The sequence below is a fragment of the Boeremia exigua genome (genome assembly GCF_020726555.1).
Source record: "Boeremia exigua strain MPI-SDFR-AT-0100 chromosome Unknown C7974scaffold_12, whole genome shotgun sequence".
In the NCBI taxonomy this organism is placed as follows: domain Eukaryota; kingdom Fungi; phylum Ascomycota; class Dothideomycetes; order Pleosporales; family Didymellaceae; genus Boeremia; species Boeremia exigua.
In genome coordinates, this window is record NW_025763529.1 from 909,052 (window position 1) to 925,132 (window position 16,081).

General features: G+C 55.5%; 7 protein-coding genes across 7 annotated transcripts; 3 read left to right on the forward strand and 4 right to left on the reverse strand.

Annotated features, from left to right (window-relative positions):
• Positions 1 to 686: 686 nt before the first annotated feature.
• On the forward strand, positions 687 to 1,820 carry C7974DRAFT_319600 (uncharacterized protein; the record flags this gene model as incomplete). The annotated part of the gene is made up of 2 exons (XM_046138713.1): positions 687 to 1,436; positions 1,557 to 1,820. 2 exons carry the CDS (start codon positions 687 to 689, stop codon positions 1,818 to 1,820), a joined length of 1,014 nt encoding a protein of 337 aa, XP_045992771.1.
• An 82-nt stretch (positions 1,821 to 1,902) lies between these two features.
• C7974DRAFT_403349 (2',3'-cyclic-nucleotide 3'-phosphodiesterase) lies at positions 1,903 to 3,094 on the reverse strand. Its single transcript, XM_046142819.1, has 2 exons — positions 2,561 to 3,094; positions 1,903 to 2,515 (listed from the first exon to the last, which is right to left on the reverse strand). Exons 1-2 carry the CDS (start codon positions 2,956 to 2,958, stop codon positions 2,338 to 2,340), a joined length of 576 nt encoding a protein of 191 aa, XP_045992772.1. The 5' UTR covers positions 2,959 to 3,094; the 3' UTR covers positions 1,903 to 2,337.
• Positions 3,095 to 3,325: 231 nt separating this feature from the next.
• On the forward strand, positions 3,326 to 5,398 carry C7974DRAFT_443245 (acyl transferase/acyl hydrolase/lysophospholipase; the record flags this gene model as incomplete). Its single annotated transcript, XM_046145443.1, has 2 exons — positions 3,326 to 4,249; positions 4,320 to 5,398. The coding sequence occupies 2 exons, from the start codon at positions 3,326 to 3,328 to the stop codon at positions 5,076 to 5,078; spliced, it is 1,683 nt and encodes a 560-aa protein (XP_045992773.1). The 3' UTR covers positions 5,079 to 5,398.
• A 26-nt stretch (positions 5,399 to 5,424) lies between these two features.
• On the reverse strand, positions 5,425 to 9,652 carry C7974DRAFT_403353 (tyrocidine synthetase 1). Its single transcript, XM_046142820.1, has one exon. The coding sequence runs from the start codon at positions 9,372 to 9,374 to the stop codon at positions 5,520 to 5,522; it is 3,855 nt and encodes a 1,284-aa protein (XP_045992774.1). The 5' UTR covers positions 9,375 to 9,652; the 3' UTR covers positions 5,425 to 5,519.
• A 582-nt stretch (positions 9,653 to 10,234) lies between these two features.
• On the reverse strand, positions 10,235 to 11,235 carry C7974DRAFT_417332 (WD40-repeat-containing domain protein; the record flags this gene model as incomplete). The annotated part of the gene is made up of 3 exons (XM_046144066.1): positions 10,235 to 10,398; positions 10,448 to 11,019; positions 11,069 to 11,235. 3 exons carry the CDS (start codon positions 11,233 to 11,235, stop codon positions 10,235 to 10,237), a joined length of 903 nt encoding a protein of 300 aa, XP_045992775.1.
• A 738-nt stretch (positions 11,236 to 11,973) lies between these two features.
• C7974DRAFT_59980 (uncharacterized protein) lies at positions 11,974 to 13,690 on the forward strand. Its single transcript, XM_046146938.1, has 2 exons — positions 11,974 to 12,541; positions 12,791 to 13,690. The coding sequence occupies exons 1-2, from the start codon at positions 12,246 to 12,248 to the stop codon at positions 13,500 to 13,502; spliced, it is 1,008 nt and encodes a 335-aa protein (XP_045992776.1). The 5' UTR covers positions 11,974 to 12,245; the 3' UTR covers positions 13,503 to 13,690.
• On the reverse strand, positions 13,601 to 16,055 carry C7974DRAFT_59942 (C6 transcription factor). The gene is made up of 4 exons (XM_046146937.1): positions 15,892 to 16,055; positions 14,238 to 15,820; positions 13,982 to 14,182; positions 13,601 to 13,917 (listed from the first exon to the last, which is right to left on the reverse strand). Exons 1-4 carry the CDS (start codon positions 15,993 to 15,995, stop codon positions 13,700 to 13,702), a joined length of 2,106 nt encoding a protein of 701 aa, XP_045992777.1. The 5' UTR covers positions 15,996 to 16,055; the 3' UTR covers positions 13,601 to 13,699.
• Between the last annotated feature and the right edge of the window lie 26 nt (positions 16,056 to 16,081).

Genomic DNA, 16,081 nt, shown 5'->3' on the forward strand with positions numbered 1-16,081 from the left:
AGTGCAGATCCTCGATTTTTATTCCCTTTTTCAGCACAATTCCATATACACAAAAGGGGTCGGCTTTGAGCTGGTCAGGAGCGGAGGTTCACGGACGGTTTCATAATTGCTGCGAGAGATGCGAGCAGGTGGCTAGCCTAGAGCAGTGTGTACCTACGCGGACGCTTGAGATGGACTGGACCAATGCTCCACTTGCTTTTGAGCATTAGCTCTACGTCAAGCGTAATACTATCGACCTCTCGTTACGACGTAAACTGTGGCTGATGCATTGACCCGAAGTACCATTGACGTAGATCAACAACGCGTCGGGGTGATTCAAGCTCCTCGAAGCCTGGTCGATGCCACACAGCGGGACCCGTCTGGTGCCGTCGATATCGAGCCCACGCTGACGGAGCCAATGAATACCGCCACACGCATATGTTGCAGCCGATCATGGCGATGGCACTAGTCTGACGTGCCGCAGAAGACACCGAGCAGGCTCCACCGGCTTTGAGGCCTATCAATTACGTCGTTGTGCGTGTGCTCCAACGCTGCCAGGTGCGGAGTATAAAGACTTCGAGCAGCTACTGCTTGAACTCATCATCATACCATCATCAGATAAACATTCCAGCCTCATAATCACCACATCATCCACCACATCTTACCTTTCCACTCTCACACCTACAAACAACAATAACAACATCGCAATGGACAAGGCTAAGGCAGCAATCACCGACTTCATGTCCAAGTCTGGACACCATGACACTACCGTCCACGAAGCTGTTGCTCCTGCTGTTCAGCACGAGGTTGTAAAGCCACACGTGCACGAGGAGGTTCAAACCGCCGTCGACAAGGAGGTCCACCAGGACCACTACCACCGCACAGTTCAGCCCATCCAGGACCGCGAGGTTCTCCCTGAGCAACACACTGCCAAACTTGGCGCCGTTCAGCACCGCGAGTTTGACCACCGCGACCATGACTCCACCAAGAGGAACCTGATCGACGAGCAGGCTCGCTACAAGGATGAGCGTCGTGTAGACAACACCACACACAGCCAGAGCGCTGCTGCTGCCATTGGCGGCGAGCACGTCCACCACCACATCCACGAGACCATCCAGCCTGTAGTCCAAAAGGAGACCATCCAGCCCAACGTTGTCCACACCACGGTTCCCATCCATGAGGTTCACCACAACAAGGCTACCCATCACAGCACCACAGCCCTGCCCGCCATGACCATGGATCAGTTCAAGGCCAAGGGTGGAGCTCTAACTGGCCGTGAGGAGCGTTACGACGCCTTCGAGGGTGTTCCCAAGAACATCGGCGCAGGCACAGCTGGAGGCTTCGGTGTGGTCCGCGAGGGTGGCCACAGCGATCACCACAAGGTTGGAGGTGTTGCCAGGCATGGCGACTACGATAACACAGCGACGCACGGCAGTGCTGGCGTCGCCGGTGCCGGTGTTGCCGGTGCTGGCCTGGCAGGTGCCGGCCTGGCAGGTGCCCACTCGCGCCGCCGCGGCTCCAACAGCAGCTACAGCAGCAGTGACGGAGAGGGCAACCGTGTCAGACGCCACCGCAAGGCAGGTGGCCTTGCTGGAGGTGTTGCTGGAGGTGTCGCTGGACACTCTGGCCAGCAGCACAACGACTTTGCTCGCGATAGTCGCACTCACACTGACAAGGACCACCTGCCAGATGCTCTTCGTGAGGATCGCTCCAGGGCTGATGCGCACAACACGCACACCCACGGCTCCATCGGTGGTGAGAAGAAGAAGCCTAGTCTGATGGACAAGCTCAACCCCAAGGTTGATGCTGACGGTGACGGCAAGGCTGGCTTCATGAAATAAACGTTTGCGCTTCAACTTTCTAATTCATTTAATGAGCCATGAGTATGTAGATACCATTCGCAAAAATGTATAATAATGCAAGTATCGTTCCACGAATGCTTCTTCCAATCCACACCCACCCCTTCCACATGTACTGATCTTATACTGTCTCTCCTTCGTGCAAATTGCAAAGCGCTATGAGGCGTCATGCATCAGTTTATCATGAACTTCACATCACATTTCCCCCTCAATTCAGGCATCAAAACTCAATCCCAAAGCATGAAGGCCAAGTCCGCGGGACAATTGAGTTTGCCCTCCATCACTAATCAAAGCTACCCCTCAATGACGTCTAGCCCGCTCTAGCTTCTAGACACCAAAAGGTCCACTATTCTCAGCCACAGCAGCCTCACGCCGCTCGCATCAAGAGCACCGGCTGCCTCACCCGGCTAGAGGCCTCAGTAGCACGCTGCCGGAACCAAACACCACGTCTCGTTCTGCCGGACAAAGACTCACCACCGGACTATCGACTGATGACGCATCAGACCACTCTCTGGGCAATGGGTGCCCACTCAGATGTTGGCTTGTCGGTTGCAACGAGCACAACGCGGCCGCCCGTCCACGACAGCCCGCGGCGCGCTACAAAGTCAATACCTTCCTCTTGTGCGAGCGTGCTCGTCGCCGCAAGTCCTTGTGCGTCGACCTGCGGGCAATCATGGCTGTTCGGGGTCAACCAGGATGTGGACTCACGAGGGCATACTGACTACAACAGGCTGACGTGAGGGTTAAATGTGTCGTGTGCCCAGGTGCTCGCCATCTCGCCGTCTGCATAGCCAGCGACGTGCTTCTTGCATGCTGTTGCGAGAGCGGTCAGGCTGGCCGTCTTCACGCACTTAAGGTATAGCTTGCGGAAGTAGACAGGCTCGCTGGCCAGCATGGCGAATTCTATGTGCACGGCGCCGGTGGGGAGGTCCAGCGAGTCGAGCCATTGCTGCGGTTCTGAGGCGTAGGTCGAGGGCGGTAGGTCCGATGTCAGTGTAAGGTGCGGAATGAAGAGATCCGAGGAACCGAAGTGTGAGGCTGTCCGCTGGATCAGAGCTGTGAGCACTGCACTGAGCGGATGTGCTTCCGGCGGCAGCAGCCACAGGGACGCGCCTGGCATGTTCACTAATAGTTGCAGGAGGTTACGGTCACCGATGGAGCGTCATGGTTCGGTGGCATGCACGCTAGCGCGACCGCCCCGCGCGATCCTTCCGTCTCGGCATCGTCCCGTGGATTCCTGGCGCTCCGGTTTCACATGTAAATGATTCCCTGCACACTGTCCATGACAGCACACACCCGAGCCGCACACCACACGGCGCGACGACATGCCATTGAGTGGCGCCATCAGCCGACCCCCTAGACGACACGATGGCGGGCGCGTTGCTCTGGAACGTCATCGGCAGCGTTGCTGAGATCGTCATGTTCTGGCTGCGGGTGCGTCCTCACTGCTCCCACGCACACGGCTGCTTGCAGCCCCGCTAACACCAATGCTAAAGCGACTCCTGGCGTGGTGGACGCAGAAGAGCCCGCGCGATCTCCTGCTTGAAAACATTGCCGACGCGCGCCACTTCGAAGAATGGGAGGGCGCTGCGTACAAACTCGACGAGCTGCAAGGCTACGATCTTTGGCGCCAGAATGCCACCAGCAAATACTACAACTACCGCCTCATCCACAAGCGCCTCACCGCCCTCATTGAGGCCCACGAAGACGATGACATGCTGAGCCTGATCGGCCTGCTACGGAGCGGCCTGGTGCGCAACCTTGGGAACATAACCGCGCCGCGCCTGTTCAATCGCGCGTACGGTGGTACGAAGCTGCTGATCGAAGACTATGTCACGCAGGTCGCGTACGCCGTCGAGTACTTGACGCAGTATCCGACCACGGCCAGCTCGGATACAGGGCTGACGAACCAGGCGAAGCTGGACGTGCTGCACGACACACGGCAGGCATTCGGCAGATCGGTGCTGGTGCTGCAGGGTGGTCAGATCTTCGGTATCTGTCACCTGGGCGTTGTCAGGGCGCTGCATTTGCGCGGACTGCTGCCTCGTATTGTCGCTGGGACGGCCACCGGCGCCATCATCGCAGCTCTGGTGGGCGTGCACACCGAAGACGAGCTGCTCGATTTCCTCAACGGGAAGAATATAGACCTCAGCGCTTTCACACAGCGACCGAAGGACGGGCCGAAAGGTAGTGGCTGGTATGAGACGCTCACGCGTCGTGTCCAGCGATGGTGGCGCGAGGGCCATTTCCTTGATGTCGGCGTCTTGGAGCAATTGTTGCGAGCAAATGTGGGAGATCTGACGTTCGATGAGGCATACACCAGGACGAAGAGGGTACTGAACATCACCGTGACTACTAGTGGTGGTGGCGGTGTGCCAAACCTGCTGAACTACCTAACAGCTCCGAATGTGGTATGTAGCCTTGCCTTGTGAAGGAGTTAGTTGGCATTGCTTTGTGAGAAAGCCTGGCTGATTCCCACAGCTCATCTGGTCTGCTGCGCTCGCCTCTAACGCTACCGCATCCTCGACCCTTTACAATCCCGTCGTTCTGATGTGCAAAGACGAGTCCGGCACCATCGTTCCTTGGTCTCCCGCCTCGGAAACCACCTTCCGCCCATGGACACACGCCTCCTACGCCGACCGCCAATCTCCGCTGCACCGTATCGCCGAGCTGTTCAACGTCAATCACTTTATCGTCTCGCAAGCACGCCCCTACCTCGCCCCCTTTCTGCGCTCCGATCTGCACCACCCCGACCCGCGCCAAGATGGCCGCTGGAAACTCACCACCCCATTGCTCAAACTCGTCGTCCTCGAGGTTCAGCACCGCCTGCACCAACTTGACGAACTCGGCTACCTCAGTCCCTCCATTCGCCGCTTCCTGCTTGACGAACATATCCCCGGCGCATCCCTCACTCTCGTTCCTTCCCTCACGCCCGCCGACTTCTTCCGCTTGCTCGAGAATCCTACGAAAGAGGCCATCGATTACTGGATTCTCAAGGGCGAGCGCAGCGTCTGGCCTGCTGTCACAGCGCTCAAGATCCGCTGCGCGATTGAGGTAGAGCTTGATCGTGGATACCAGCTTGTGCGCCGCCGCAAGCCGTTTGAGAGCGTCCGTAGTGGTGGGACAGGTCTGAGGAAGACAGGGAGTAGAGGGGAGGTTAGGTCGGCGCATGGGAGTCAGGAGTTTGTGCAAGCGGGCAAGGCGCTGAGGAAGACCCGCGCTGAGAGCTTCGGGGGGTAGGGCTCCTCAAGCGATGAGCTTGAGCTTTATCGATTCGGACTGTAAATCGACGTTGACTGAGAGGGGCTAAAAAGTATGTGATCGCGTCTGACACTCAATTCCTAAGTCAGGTTGCCGTAGTGTTATGGGTAGGACTACATTCATGAATCAATGTCGAGCTTGACGCTTTATGCGCGGCTCTTGAAAGTTGTTAGCAGTGTCGTGACATAGCGCCAGTATTGATGCTGAGATGATTGAGCACAGTGATTACACGGCCAAATCGATACGACGAATAAATAATAATCACCTGCTTTGGAGACATATAGGGTACCACAAGGGAGAATTTCACACCATGTAGACAAAGAATGAGCCTGAGTTTCGAACTTCATTCATATCTAGAGCTGTGATTCCACACACAGAAGCTTGACATCCCGCAACGCATCACCGTCCTCTGCCACAGACCTAGATAGGCTCATCCCTTGGCTCAATCATCACCTCATTAACAGCGACATGCTCCGGCTGCCTCAGCGCATACACGATGCACCTCGCCACGTCCTCTGGATCCAGCACCTTCGCACCACTGGGCTCGCCGTACTTGCTCAACGCCTCCTTGTCCGTGCTCATGCCCAGCAAATCCGTCGCCACGTTGCCCGGCTGCACCGATGTGACGCGCAGCCCTGATCCCGCCGTCTCGACACGCAGCGCCTGCAGCGTGGCCTCGACGAAGAACTTGGACGCCGAGTAGACGCCCAGCCCGGGGAACACCTTGCGGCCGGCGTCCGAGGAGATGGCGAGCAGGTGGCCGGAGCCGCGGGCCAGCATCCCGGGGACCACGGCGGCGATGGCGTTGCAGATGCCCTTGCAGTTGACGTCGATGGTCTGGGCCCACTGGTCGGTCAGCGCGTTGGCCATCATGGTGAAGTACATGACGCCGGAGACGTTGACGAAGATGTCGACGGGGCCGAGGTGTTTCTCTGCGGCGGCAACGAGAGCCGCAACCTGGGCTGGGTCGGTGACGTCGGTCTTGTGAGTGATGATCTTGCCGTCGCGGATGGTGAGGCGCGCTTTGAGGGCCTCGAGGGCCTCGAGGCGGCGTGCGGCGAGTGCGACGTGGCAGCCTTCGCGGGCAAGGGCTGCGGCGGTGGCGGCGCCGATGCCCGAGGACGCGCCCATGACAATGGCGACTTTGCCGTAGAGGGGCCCGCGGCGGGGGAGCGTTCTGGCTGCGCCGCCTACGGCGTTCTGGCTCCGGGGTGGGTGCGCCAGCCAGCCACGGGCGTACCAGTGACGAGTGTAAGTCTCGAGAAGGGCTTCATCGACCTTTGGGCGCTCGACTGACGAGCGGAGAGGTCGGGTCTTTGCGTTGTCGAGCACGACAACGTCTCTTAGGAATTCTATGCTGGGCATACCGCTGCGGAGGATGTCGACGGTGAACGCACCTACACCACCCTTGGCTGATCCACGCTTCTCATCCCATAGAGCAACCCACTTGTCGAAAGCCAGAGGCTGGGTGGGGTACCCGAGCTTCTCAACGTCCTCGAAGACTTTACTGATGTCGACTGGGTCTGGGTCGCCAATGTGGAAGATAGTCTGGTCGGTATCCGTGTTGTCGCTGAGGTGCAGAATGGCCTTGCTGACAAAGTCAACGGGCGTCATCTCAGCGCGCCAGCCCTTGACGTCTGGGTAATGGCCAATTCTGATCGACTCGACAATCAAGGCAGTCAGCAAATCCCAGGCGTTAGCTGCACCCGTCTCGCTGTGCCCACTGATGGTTCCGAGACGGTGGATCTTCAGCGGCAGGCCACGCTTCTGTGCTTCAAGAGCGAGCTGTTCAGCAACCCACTTCGTCTGGCCGTAACCATCAGCAAGTTTCGTCGGGACGTCTTCGATACCGAGCATGCTGTCCTCAGACCACCCTTCGCGGCCTTTTGCGGGAGGGAGCACACCGTTAGTGGAGACGTATTGCACTGTGACGCCACCAGCGCTGGCAAGACGGAGGATCTCTCTTGTACCGCCAACGTTGGGCTTCTGCAGCGCTGCGTACGGGTATACCAGGTTGACAGTAGCGGCGGCGTGAACGATAACATCAAGTCGGTCAGCCAGCTTCTGGAAGGTGTTCGGGGGCAGACCAAAACGCTTCCTGGACAAGTTACCCGGCAGGATCTCGACACGCTCCATGACTGAGTCACTCCACAGGCCGAAGTCGAGGAGATTGCTACGGATCCTTGCTATGGCAGCCGGAACATCGTCCTGTGAAGCATCGGCGAATCGTACCATACAGATGATGGTAGCAGAAGTATGCTCAAGAAGATCCCTGAGAAGGAACGCACCCAAGAAACCGGTGACACCAGTGAGAAGTACTGTCTGCGCGTCCTTGAGCGCGATGAACTTGGCTTCTTTGGGTTGGATTTCCTTGTCCAGAATAGAATCAGTTTGAAGAACAGCGGGCAAGTTATCCTGGATTTCAGCAGTGTTACCATCTCGGATCTTGCGGACAGTGTCGAGGTGACCGTTCAGAGTCGCTGGTGTCGCCAGACGCGCGACTGGGACTCGGAAACCGAAAGTGTTCGACAGACGCGCTGCAAGATCAGCAAGCAGGAGTGAGTGGCCACCAAGATCGAAGAAGTTGTATTCGGGTGTGATCGAGCTGGCGTCGATGTTCAGAATGGACGCCCAAATCGTTGTAATCTGCTCGATGCTGATAGGGCTCTGCTCAAACTTGCGTGCACTTCCGGTCGGGGAGCTTGATCTCGGCGAAGGCAGTGCCTTCGTGTTGACCTTACCAGACACGTCGTTGGTGGGCAGCACGTCTAGCTCGACCCATAGAGCAGGCAGCATGTAGTGTGCAAGGTACGCCTGTAGCATGCGGCGGGCAGTGGAGCTACGTCCAGCCTTGTCGATTTCGACAATCGGTCGCTCTTCGGAGGAGTCCTTGTCGCGGACAATATACGCGACCAGCTGCCTATCAATTCCGTCACCGTGAGCAATGACAGCGCAGTGGCTGACGGCGAGGTGATTGCGGATCTCGCTCTCAACCTTGCCAGGCACGACCGAGTATCCGCGAATCTTGATCATTGCACCAACACGACCAGTAATCTCGAGCAGGCCGTTCGACAGTAATCGAGCCTTGTCTCCTGTCCTGTACATTCGTGCACCCTTCTGCGAACTGAATGGATTGGGTGTGAATGCCTTGGCCGTAACTTCTGGGAGATTGAGATAGCCACGGGCGAGGAGATGGCCACCAATAAATAGCTCGCCGCTCTCGCCTTCGTCCACCTTTTGACCACTCTCATTGAGAATGTACACGTACTTCTTGTCAATGATGGGCGGCCCGACTGGACAGTAAGCAGCATCCTTATCAAGCTGTCCAAGCATCTCTTTGATGTCACCACAAGCAATCTCGTGTGTCTCGCAGGCGCTGTAGACATTGAGAAGTCGTGTTTTCGGCAAAGCCTTGATTCCTCGCCTTGCAAGGTCAGTAGTGACTACCTCGCCATTGAGCCACACGGTCTTCAGATCTGGAAGGCGCGTCTCCAGCGCTTGGTGACGGGCAAGTACGGCGGCAAATAATGTAGGTGTGAACAACGTCTCCGTGACCTTTTTGGTGCCGAGGAGATCAACGAGCGCGCGGGGGTCATAGCTGGCCTCGTCGGGCACAGCAATGACTGTTGCTCCTCGCAATAGTGGCCGAATGATCTCCCATACAAAGAACACGTTGCAGGCTACTCGGTCTCCAGGCTGGACGTCTGAGAAACCAAATCTAAGATTGTATGAGAGTACGGCTGCTCTGTGTGGGTTTGCAATGCCCTTGGGCTTGCCAGTAGTGCCGCTGGAGTAAGCAACGAAACATAATCGGTCCAGATCTGTATCCTCGGGAAGGGGTGGCAGCTCTGACTCCTCCACGTGGCCGTTCGATGTTGATTTCTGCTCGTCGAGCACCACCAGCGTGATGCCGGCCGAGATCTTCCCAACCTCGGCGCTGATGGTGACGACTGCCGTAGGTCGCGCATCTTCGAGCACGTCTGCAAGTAGATCTGGTGGGTAGGCTAGTTCGAGTACCAGGAAAGCCCCTCCCGCGCGTAGCGCAGCCAAACATGCGATGACATAGTCAGCAGAGCGTGGTAGTAGTACGCCAACTAAGCTGTCACGGCCCACGCCATGATTTCGGAGCTGTAGGGCAAGCTCGGCAACTTTGTCATGGAGCTGCTGATATGTGTATGTGTTATTCTCGTCTTCTAGCGCAATTGCATCAGGTGTGGCCTTGACCTGCTGCGTGAAGAGCGCTGACAGGTCCTTGGTGGTATCGATGATAGACATCGTCTGTGTAAATTGTGGGGGTGAAAGGAGCGTGGAGAAACCTGCAACTCTCAAGCAATTGACGTCTATTTATTCGGCTGTAGTCCGTACCTGTACCGGGATCTGTCGCTAGAGAGGGTGCATGCGCGCAGGAATCCAGTGCTCGCGGGTTGTTGAGTGGCGCTACCTTGACCTGTTCGCTCCTAGTGCCCCTCGCTTGTCGCTGTCGTCATTCTCTAGCCCACTACCTAGAGGCCAACTTCCGTTCTCATTGATCAACTCCCCACGTTCGTGGTGGGCTAGATCTGGAGACAGAGCGTGTGTGGTTTGCCGCTGACAGCTTGGTGCCCGGGGCGTCGCTGTTCACTAGCGCAGTCAGTCGGCTTGTCGGTTGCTGCGTCAATTGCATGCCAAAAGCAACCACCAGATTCAAGATGTTCATGTGGAGGCTACACGCGGATCGAGGCTTTTCTTTCGTCCTGAAGGATTACACGGCACGAGACCCACTTCTGTATTGGGAATGAGGCGGTGTATCTGCAGAAATCGCACGTGTTATCTTCAGCACTTGGTGTTACCAAAGCTGTTTTCAGCAGCCTCATTAGATTGGACCTTTAGGATTCATTGCGTGGAGCGGTCTAATAGGAGTGTGCGTTGCATGAATAAATGGTTTCATCGCCCTGGAATGAATGGAGTCAGAGCTCGAGATGCGCATCTGGCAGCACGTCAATTCGGCAAGTAGGTAGACACAGAAGCTCGAGATGGTCGTAGCCTGTCGTCAAGCCCTAGCGTTTTGTTTGGTATCTGCGAGAAATCGTACCAAACCAGGTACTCGTCTATGTTCCGCCATTTGGTGCATAATCGACATATCCCGTCAGATGTTCCTACTCCTCGATCGTCTTGACACAGTCCCATCCGCCGCTCAGTCTCTCCTTCCACAGACTGACTCGGTTGTCGCCGGTGCTGACTGCGAGTACGTTGCCGCTCAGACTCCAGCTTACACGCCACGCGGCGGCATCGACATTGAGGACGGTTGACTTCCATTCGTCTGCTAGTAGTCAGTTTGAGGCATATCATATATCGCTTCAAATACATACGCAGATCCGATGATGTCCAGATGCGCACAGTCTTGTCTTGAGATGCAGAGGCAATGTATGACTTCGAGAGGACAGTTGGCGACCACGCAACATCGCGGACCCAGTCTGTGTGGCCGGGCAGGACCTGTGTGTTTTGCCAGCTCCCTGTCTCTGCGCTGAACTCCCAAAGCTTGACCTGGCAGTCGCTGCCACCAGTGACGAATCGTCGCGCGGTACCGGCCTGATTTCCGCTCGCACTGACGACCTGGCCGGGAGCAACAGCTGGTGCCCACGAAACACTGTTTACGCCCGAGCCGCAGGCTTGGAAGACTTGGTTTGTCCAGTCGTGGTCTTTGAACTCGAGGACCGAAACGTTGCCGTCGGAGGAGGCGCAAGCAAGGAGACAGCCGGCTTCGTGGGGTGCCCAGGCGACGTGATTGACCGAAGCGGTGTGGAGCGCAACGTCGTAAATCTTCTGCCAGGCGCCGCCTTGTTCGCGCCAGATGAGGACCTTGCCATCATATGAAGAAGAGGCGAGGATATTGCCGTGCTTAGGGTGCGCCCATGCTACACACCATACAGCGCCCTCATGTCTGCAACGCTGTCAACGAGATGTCGCGTCCAAGGTGCTCCATGACGTACCCCTTCAATGTCTCGACTAGCCTGTGAGTCTCGCCCTCAACCTCAAAGATCTTGATCGTCTTGTCCGAAGAGCATGTTGCCAACCGCCTGCCATAGTAGTCCAGAACGGCGTCGTGCTGAGCTTCATTAGCTTCAATTGACAACAAATCAACACCGCTGGCGGTCATTGCGCGTTATGCCGTTTGGTTGCGCGGTTCGGTCGGTGGCAGTAGGGAGGGCTCGGGAGGTTTCGAGGTGGATGTGCAGACGTACAATCATATCATCGTGGCCTGAGTTTGCTATTACGTTCGTCTGCAATGAAGTCAGTGGGTGAAGCTCGGGCATGCGCATGTGCGGGGAATCACTCACCATTTTGACTGTGCAATGGTCGCGCCAATGTACTGAGGGAAAAGCTGGACAGCGCAACACTGAAAAACAGGGTAGCCGAGTGGACTGTTGCGTGTTGTGGTAGGACCTGGGCGTTGATGTGCTGCTCTGGCCTCAAGCAGCAGGGGTCGTGGCCAGATCGGCGAGATAAGATTAGATCTAATCGAAACTGGAAACTGCATTGCCAGTCAACCGCTTTACTTTCACGTCAGATCCTTGCATCTATTATAACAAGAGTAATTTCTGATCATTTGGCACGACGGTGAAGATTATCCCTCAGCGAGGTCGTTGCTCACAGCCGCAGCTCGGCACCCGGTCATCCATATCAGTCCAACTTCAATCCACAGTCTGTATGGAACGGCGAGTGATTCGGTATGTCCGTGCTAACAGGATGTTTCTGTGAGCGTCTGCAGCCATGCGCCAACGCTGTGCATCCTCCGCGGCACCTCGAGACAGTCCCTGAAGGATTCAGCTCATTGCATGGGTACCCATCCCGAGGGGCGCCTGTAATCGACACAAAATCACCGTTCCTGCCTTATCAGGCAACTTCAGCAGCCGCTAGGCTCTCGAGCCTCATCTGTGCTCACGTCCAGAAACACCGACATTGCCAGCATTCGTTACTTGACGCTTGCCCAGTCACTCGTCTGAGACAGTATCATCAGAGGAGCCAGTGCTAGGCAGCAGGCAAGCACATGCATAACCAGCCTCGCTACGATCGCCCCTTGCTGCCTTCGCACTAACCGGATCAAGCGTCTGCCTAACATCCCGCAGCTCTTGCGACTGTACCTTACGAGTGGCGATTGTATATAACATGGCGAGTCCTCAGAGTTCGCACCAAAGTGCGTGCGCATCTGGAGCGTGGATCTCGAATGCATCAACTTTCGCGTCGCCGATGATGAACGATCTGCCAACACAACTCTCGCCAGCACAAGTCGAAGCTCATGAGATATTGAGACACCTGCTAGCCAAACTGAAGGAACCGGAATCGAGATATTATGTTCGTTATGGCCGATGGATCGAGCGACATCCTAGGCTAGACGATTTCTGCCTTCGTTGCATAAGACCACAAGTCTGGTCTTTTCTCAACGGCCGATGGAGCCTTGATGCGTATGTCGAACCTCGCACTGATTCGCCGAACGGTTGATGGCTGCATTGTTTGAGAAACGTCTTGTCTGTTCGACAGACCTCTAGTGTTCAGGACATTCATGAATCATCGCCTGCAGACAGCACTCAGTACCAAGCAAGGTTTGTTGCTTCAGCCATGAATGTCCGACATGTAGACACCATTCTCCAGACGATGTGACCTATATCCGATCGGCACAACCGAACAGTCCTACAATGCTGACACGGCCGCAGACTCAAACTCATATCCGGCGACCTGCGCGCCGACGCCCGTGCCATTTACCTCAACGGTATCCTTGGTCTTGACAGGCGTGTGCGCATCTACGTTGGACAAGCGTCCTCGCTGCGTCCGCGCATTGCTCAGCATCTGAACTTCCGCTACCGGCGCGACAACCCAAGCCTGCACTACCATGCGCTGCAGTCATCCATTTACAATGCCATTGGAGTACTGGCTGTGCTTCCGTCGCAGAACATGGGCGGACATGCGCTCCCGGGTATGGACGATCCGGCGTTGCTCTCGAATCTGCTGGAGATGTGGATGGGTTTGGTGTTCAGGTCATTGCCTGTTTCTATGCTGGAGGAATGGATACCAGGAGGTATTAGTCCGAAGTTGAGAGAGGGAAAGGAGGGTGTGTATGGGGGTTTAAATATCAGAAGTCCGTTAGATCAAGGGGACAATAAGGCAGGGTGGGTTGATTTAAGTGACAGCGACGATCCATTGGTGAGAGACTACCTAGCTGTACGTACTGCGAAGGGCGAGAGGCCTGAAAGCACCCAAGACGATGTTGAAAAGAGGAAGAAAGAGTACGCTGAGAAGGCTAGGCGGTTGAATCACGGTCAGAAGGAGATAATATTGTCGACGAATACGCTCGTGGTCTTCGGAATGGGAGTAGTGATAGGATTTGCCTTGTTCAAGGGGTTAAGCGGGCCGATCCAGAGACGGTGATGAGGCACGAGGCTCACACCCCCGGAGGTCGGAATAGAAAATAAGCATCAATGACACCAAGGGCTGCAAAAATGCGTGTCGATTGCACCACCAGCAATTACTGCTAAAATACCAACTGGAAGTGAACACTACAGCCATGAGTATCATAGATCATGTTTGAAGCCGCGACTCCATCACTTCCCTGATGTCACTCCTTACTATTCAGTATGCTCAGGTAGTGCACCGGGTACCGTCAGCCCAAAGCTGTCAAACATAGATACGTCGAACAATTCCGAGCTCAGAATGCCAAATGCCTCTAGGTCCTCTGCATCGAGTTGAAGCAGCTCCACTGGGCTAGGGACAGACGTGAGATTGCTAGTCTGTGATCCGGTAGGCAATGGGGAGGTATCTTGGTGGGTGCCTTGCGTGGATGTGGCTGATGAGTGAGTACATTGTCAGCAGCTCTCTAACTCTTCACAAGCTAATAGATTGCAACTTACCTTGCGAGTACAACTCCAATAAGTGGCGGATATACTTTGAGCAGCTAAGGACCAGAGGACTGTGCTTGTTGAGCTTCTGGAATATATGCTCAGCTTTGACAAGTAGCGATTCAGATCGAGAGATGAAACTGCTATTCACATCATCCCGGCCATGCTTCGCCCACAGTAAGCGGGCGCTTATTATCAGCGATGCAGTGAAGACTGTTTACGACTTCTGTCAGTCATGCTGCTATCCACTCGCAAAGCTATGACTTACCGTAATATAGAGTAAAAAACCACACACCGAGGTTGTTTCTACTTGATGCATCGCCAATCATCACATAATACACTATCTCAATAGTGCTTTCCGCTGCATGTACACATTTAAGGGCCTCATGCATAGACAATGATACCAGGTACGCCGTTAGCCCGCCAAGGTCAATATCTGTAAGGAACAAGTGGCGTATCGTGGCACTGAACAGCGGCCTCTCGATGAGGATACAGAGGTTGTGATATCTGAGCGTCAAGATTACACGTAATCGGTTCAGTTGTGTGCTTTGAGAAAGTATCTCCGACTGTGGTTCGCAAAGGCATAGATGAGATGGCAGATCGAGTGTCCACTGTCGAAGGAGCCTTCGAAAATCTTCAGAAGCTTTGAGTAAAGCCAGGTCATCTAGACCAGACTCGTCCATCTCCACGTTAGCTCCATATTGCTTCGTCAACGAGCTACTCATAATCTGATACAGTCGAGATGAAACAGCAAGGAATTGACCAGGTAGATCGGCACTGTCGTTCGCGGAATCTGGCAGCTCATCAAGGATTGCGGCTGGTCTGCCAAAAACCATACTCAAGACCTTGTCCAAGCCGTATATGACCAGCCAAGTGCGACGCCTGGACTCTTCTGCGCTTGGGTCGACTCCCTGCTTTCTGCTGCTATGCAGTCCCAGGGCAACTGCTGATCGCACGAGAAGGCCATGGACATTCCAAGCTTGTATGGACCTCCTGGTACCTTGACAGAAGATAACTACTAAGATCAAGTGATGAACGATTTCGAGGCTAATGACCTGTTTTGATAGTTCCCCGCACAGGCTTGTGGCCCTTTGGTAAAAGACGTCGGATCTGGTTTCGCGGACAGTCGATGATGTACTATCGTCTCCATCCTGATCGAACTTGCTGGCTATAGCGAACATCATGTTGAGCGCACCGAGCCAGGTCCTGCGAACTCTGGTGAAACCATTGGCTTTGCACTCGTTGTATGTAGTTCTCATTGTCTCTTCGTGGATGAATGGAAACACGACTCCACATGTATCGAAGTAAACATCCAGCAGACTTTCCATCTCTGCGTATGAGGGAAGAGAAGTCATGGAGGCGGTCGAGAGTGTTACTGGAGAGGGTGCATGTGCTGAGTGAGAGGATCGCATGATGCTACTCTCCAACACAGTACCTTCTCTTTCAACAGCAGTCTGTGGCGAGTGCTGTTTCCGAGCAGCAGCGGTAGCACCGAGCAGGAGACGTACGAAGTTTACGTTGGATGACCTCCCGAAAAAAGCCGATGTGCGCTCTTCGATAAAGGTCATGGCTGTGCCATTCGTTGTGGCATCTTCGTCTTGCTCATCTAAAACATCGGCGCTATGGGTCTCTTCAGCAGGGCCTGCGTGGGTACATCCAACAGCCGTAAGATGACCGTTGAGTAGGCGATCAAGGCGTTGCACCGTACGCTCGTTAGCCGCCATGCGTTGCTCCAGGGCGGACAGCGCGTCCCTGCGCACGACCACGTTCGTCGCCGACTCGGTGGGATCATACTGGCAGGCGAGGCCAAGTCCCAAGCAGGACGAGCACGAGGGGCGCTCTCCATCGCACCTGGCACGACAGGCAGGTCAGTATCCTCGGAGTCTGTCATCGGTCGTCGTCAAGCTTGAGACGACGCATACCTCGACTTGCGCGTACGACATGCGCTGCACGCCAGAGCGATGCGCCGTCGCTTGTTCGGGGAGGACGCCACCTCAGGCGCCTGCTCCGGCGCTAGGGCTGCCATCCGTGCAAACTTCGATTGCGAAGCACTTAGTAGGACGAGGATGCAGAGCCGGAGTTGCGGGGAGCTTTGGGGAGATGCGGGGAGCT

Coding starts and splice junctions, on each gene's coding strand:
- C7974DRAFT_403349 (XM_046142819.1), bottom strand. CDS start 2,958: ATGCCAGGCGCGTCCCTGTGGCTGCTGCCGCCGGAAGCACATCCGCTC. Junction 2,516..2,560: donor CCTCACGTCAGCCTGTTGTA/GTCAGTATGCCC, acceptor GACCCCGAACAG/CCATGATTGCCCGCAGGTCG.
- C7974DRAFT_403353 (XM_046142820.1), bottom strand. CDS start 9,374: ATGTCTATCATCGATACCACCAAGGACCTGTCAGCGCTCTTCACGCAG.
- C7974DRAFT_59980 (XM_046146938.1), top strand. CDS start 12,246: ATGGCGAGTCCTCAGAGTTCGCACCAAAGTGCGTGCGCATCTGGAGCG. Junction 12,542..12,790: donor GGCCGATGGAGCCTTGATGC/GTATGTCGAACC, acceptor ACACGGCCGCAG/ACTCAAACTCATATCCGGCG.
- C7974DRAFT_59942 (XM_046146937.1), bottom strand. CDS start 15,995: ATGGCAGCCCTAGCGCCGGAGCAGGCGCCTGAGGTGGCGTCCTCCCCG. Junction 14,183..14,237: donor GTTTTTTACTCTATATTACG/GTAAGTCATAGC, acceptor AGTCGTAAACAG/TCTTCACTGCATCGCTGATA. Junction 13,918..13,981: donor ATTGGAGTTGTACTCGCAAG/GTAAGTTGCAAT, acceptor CTCACTCATCAG/CCACATCCACGCAAGGCACC.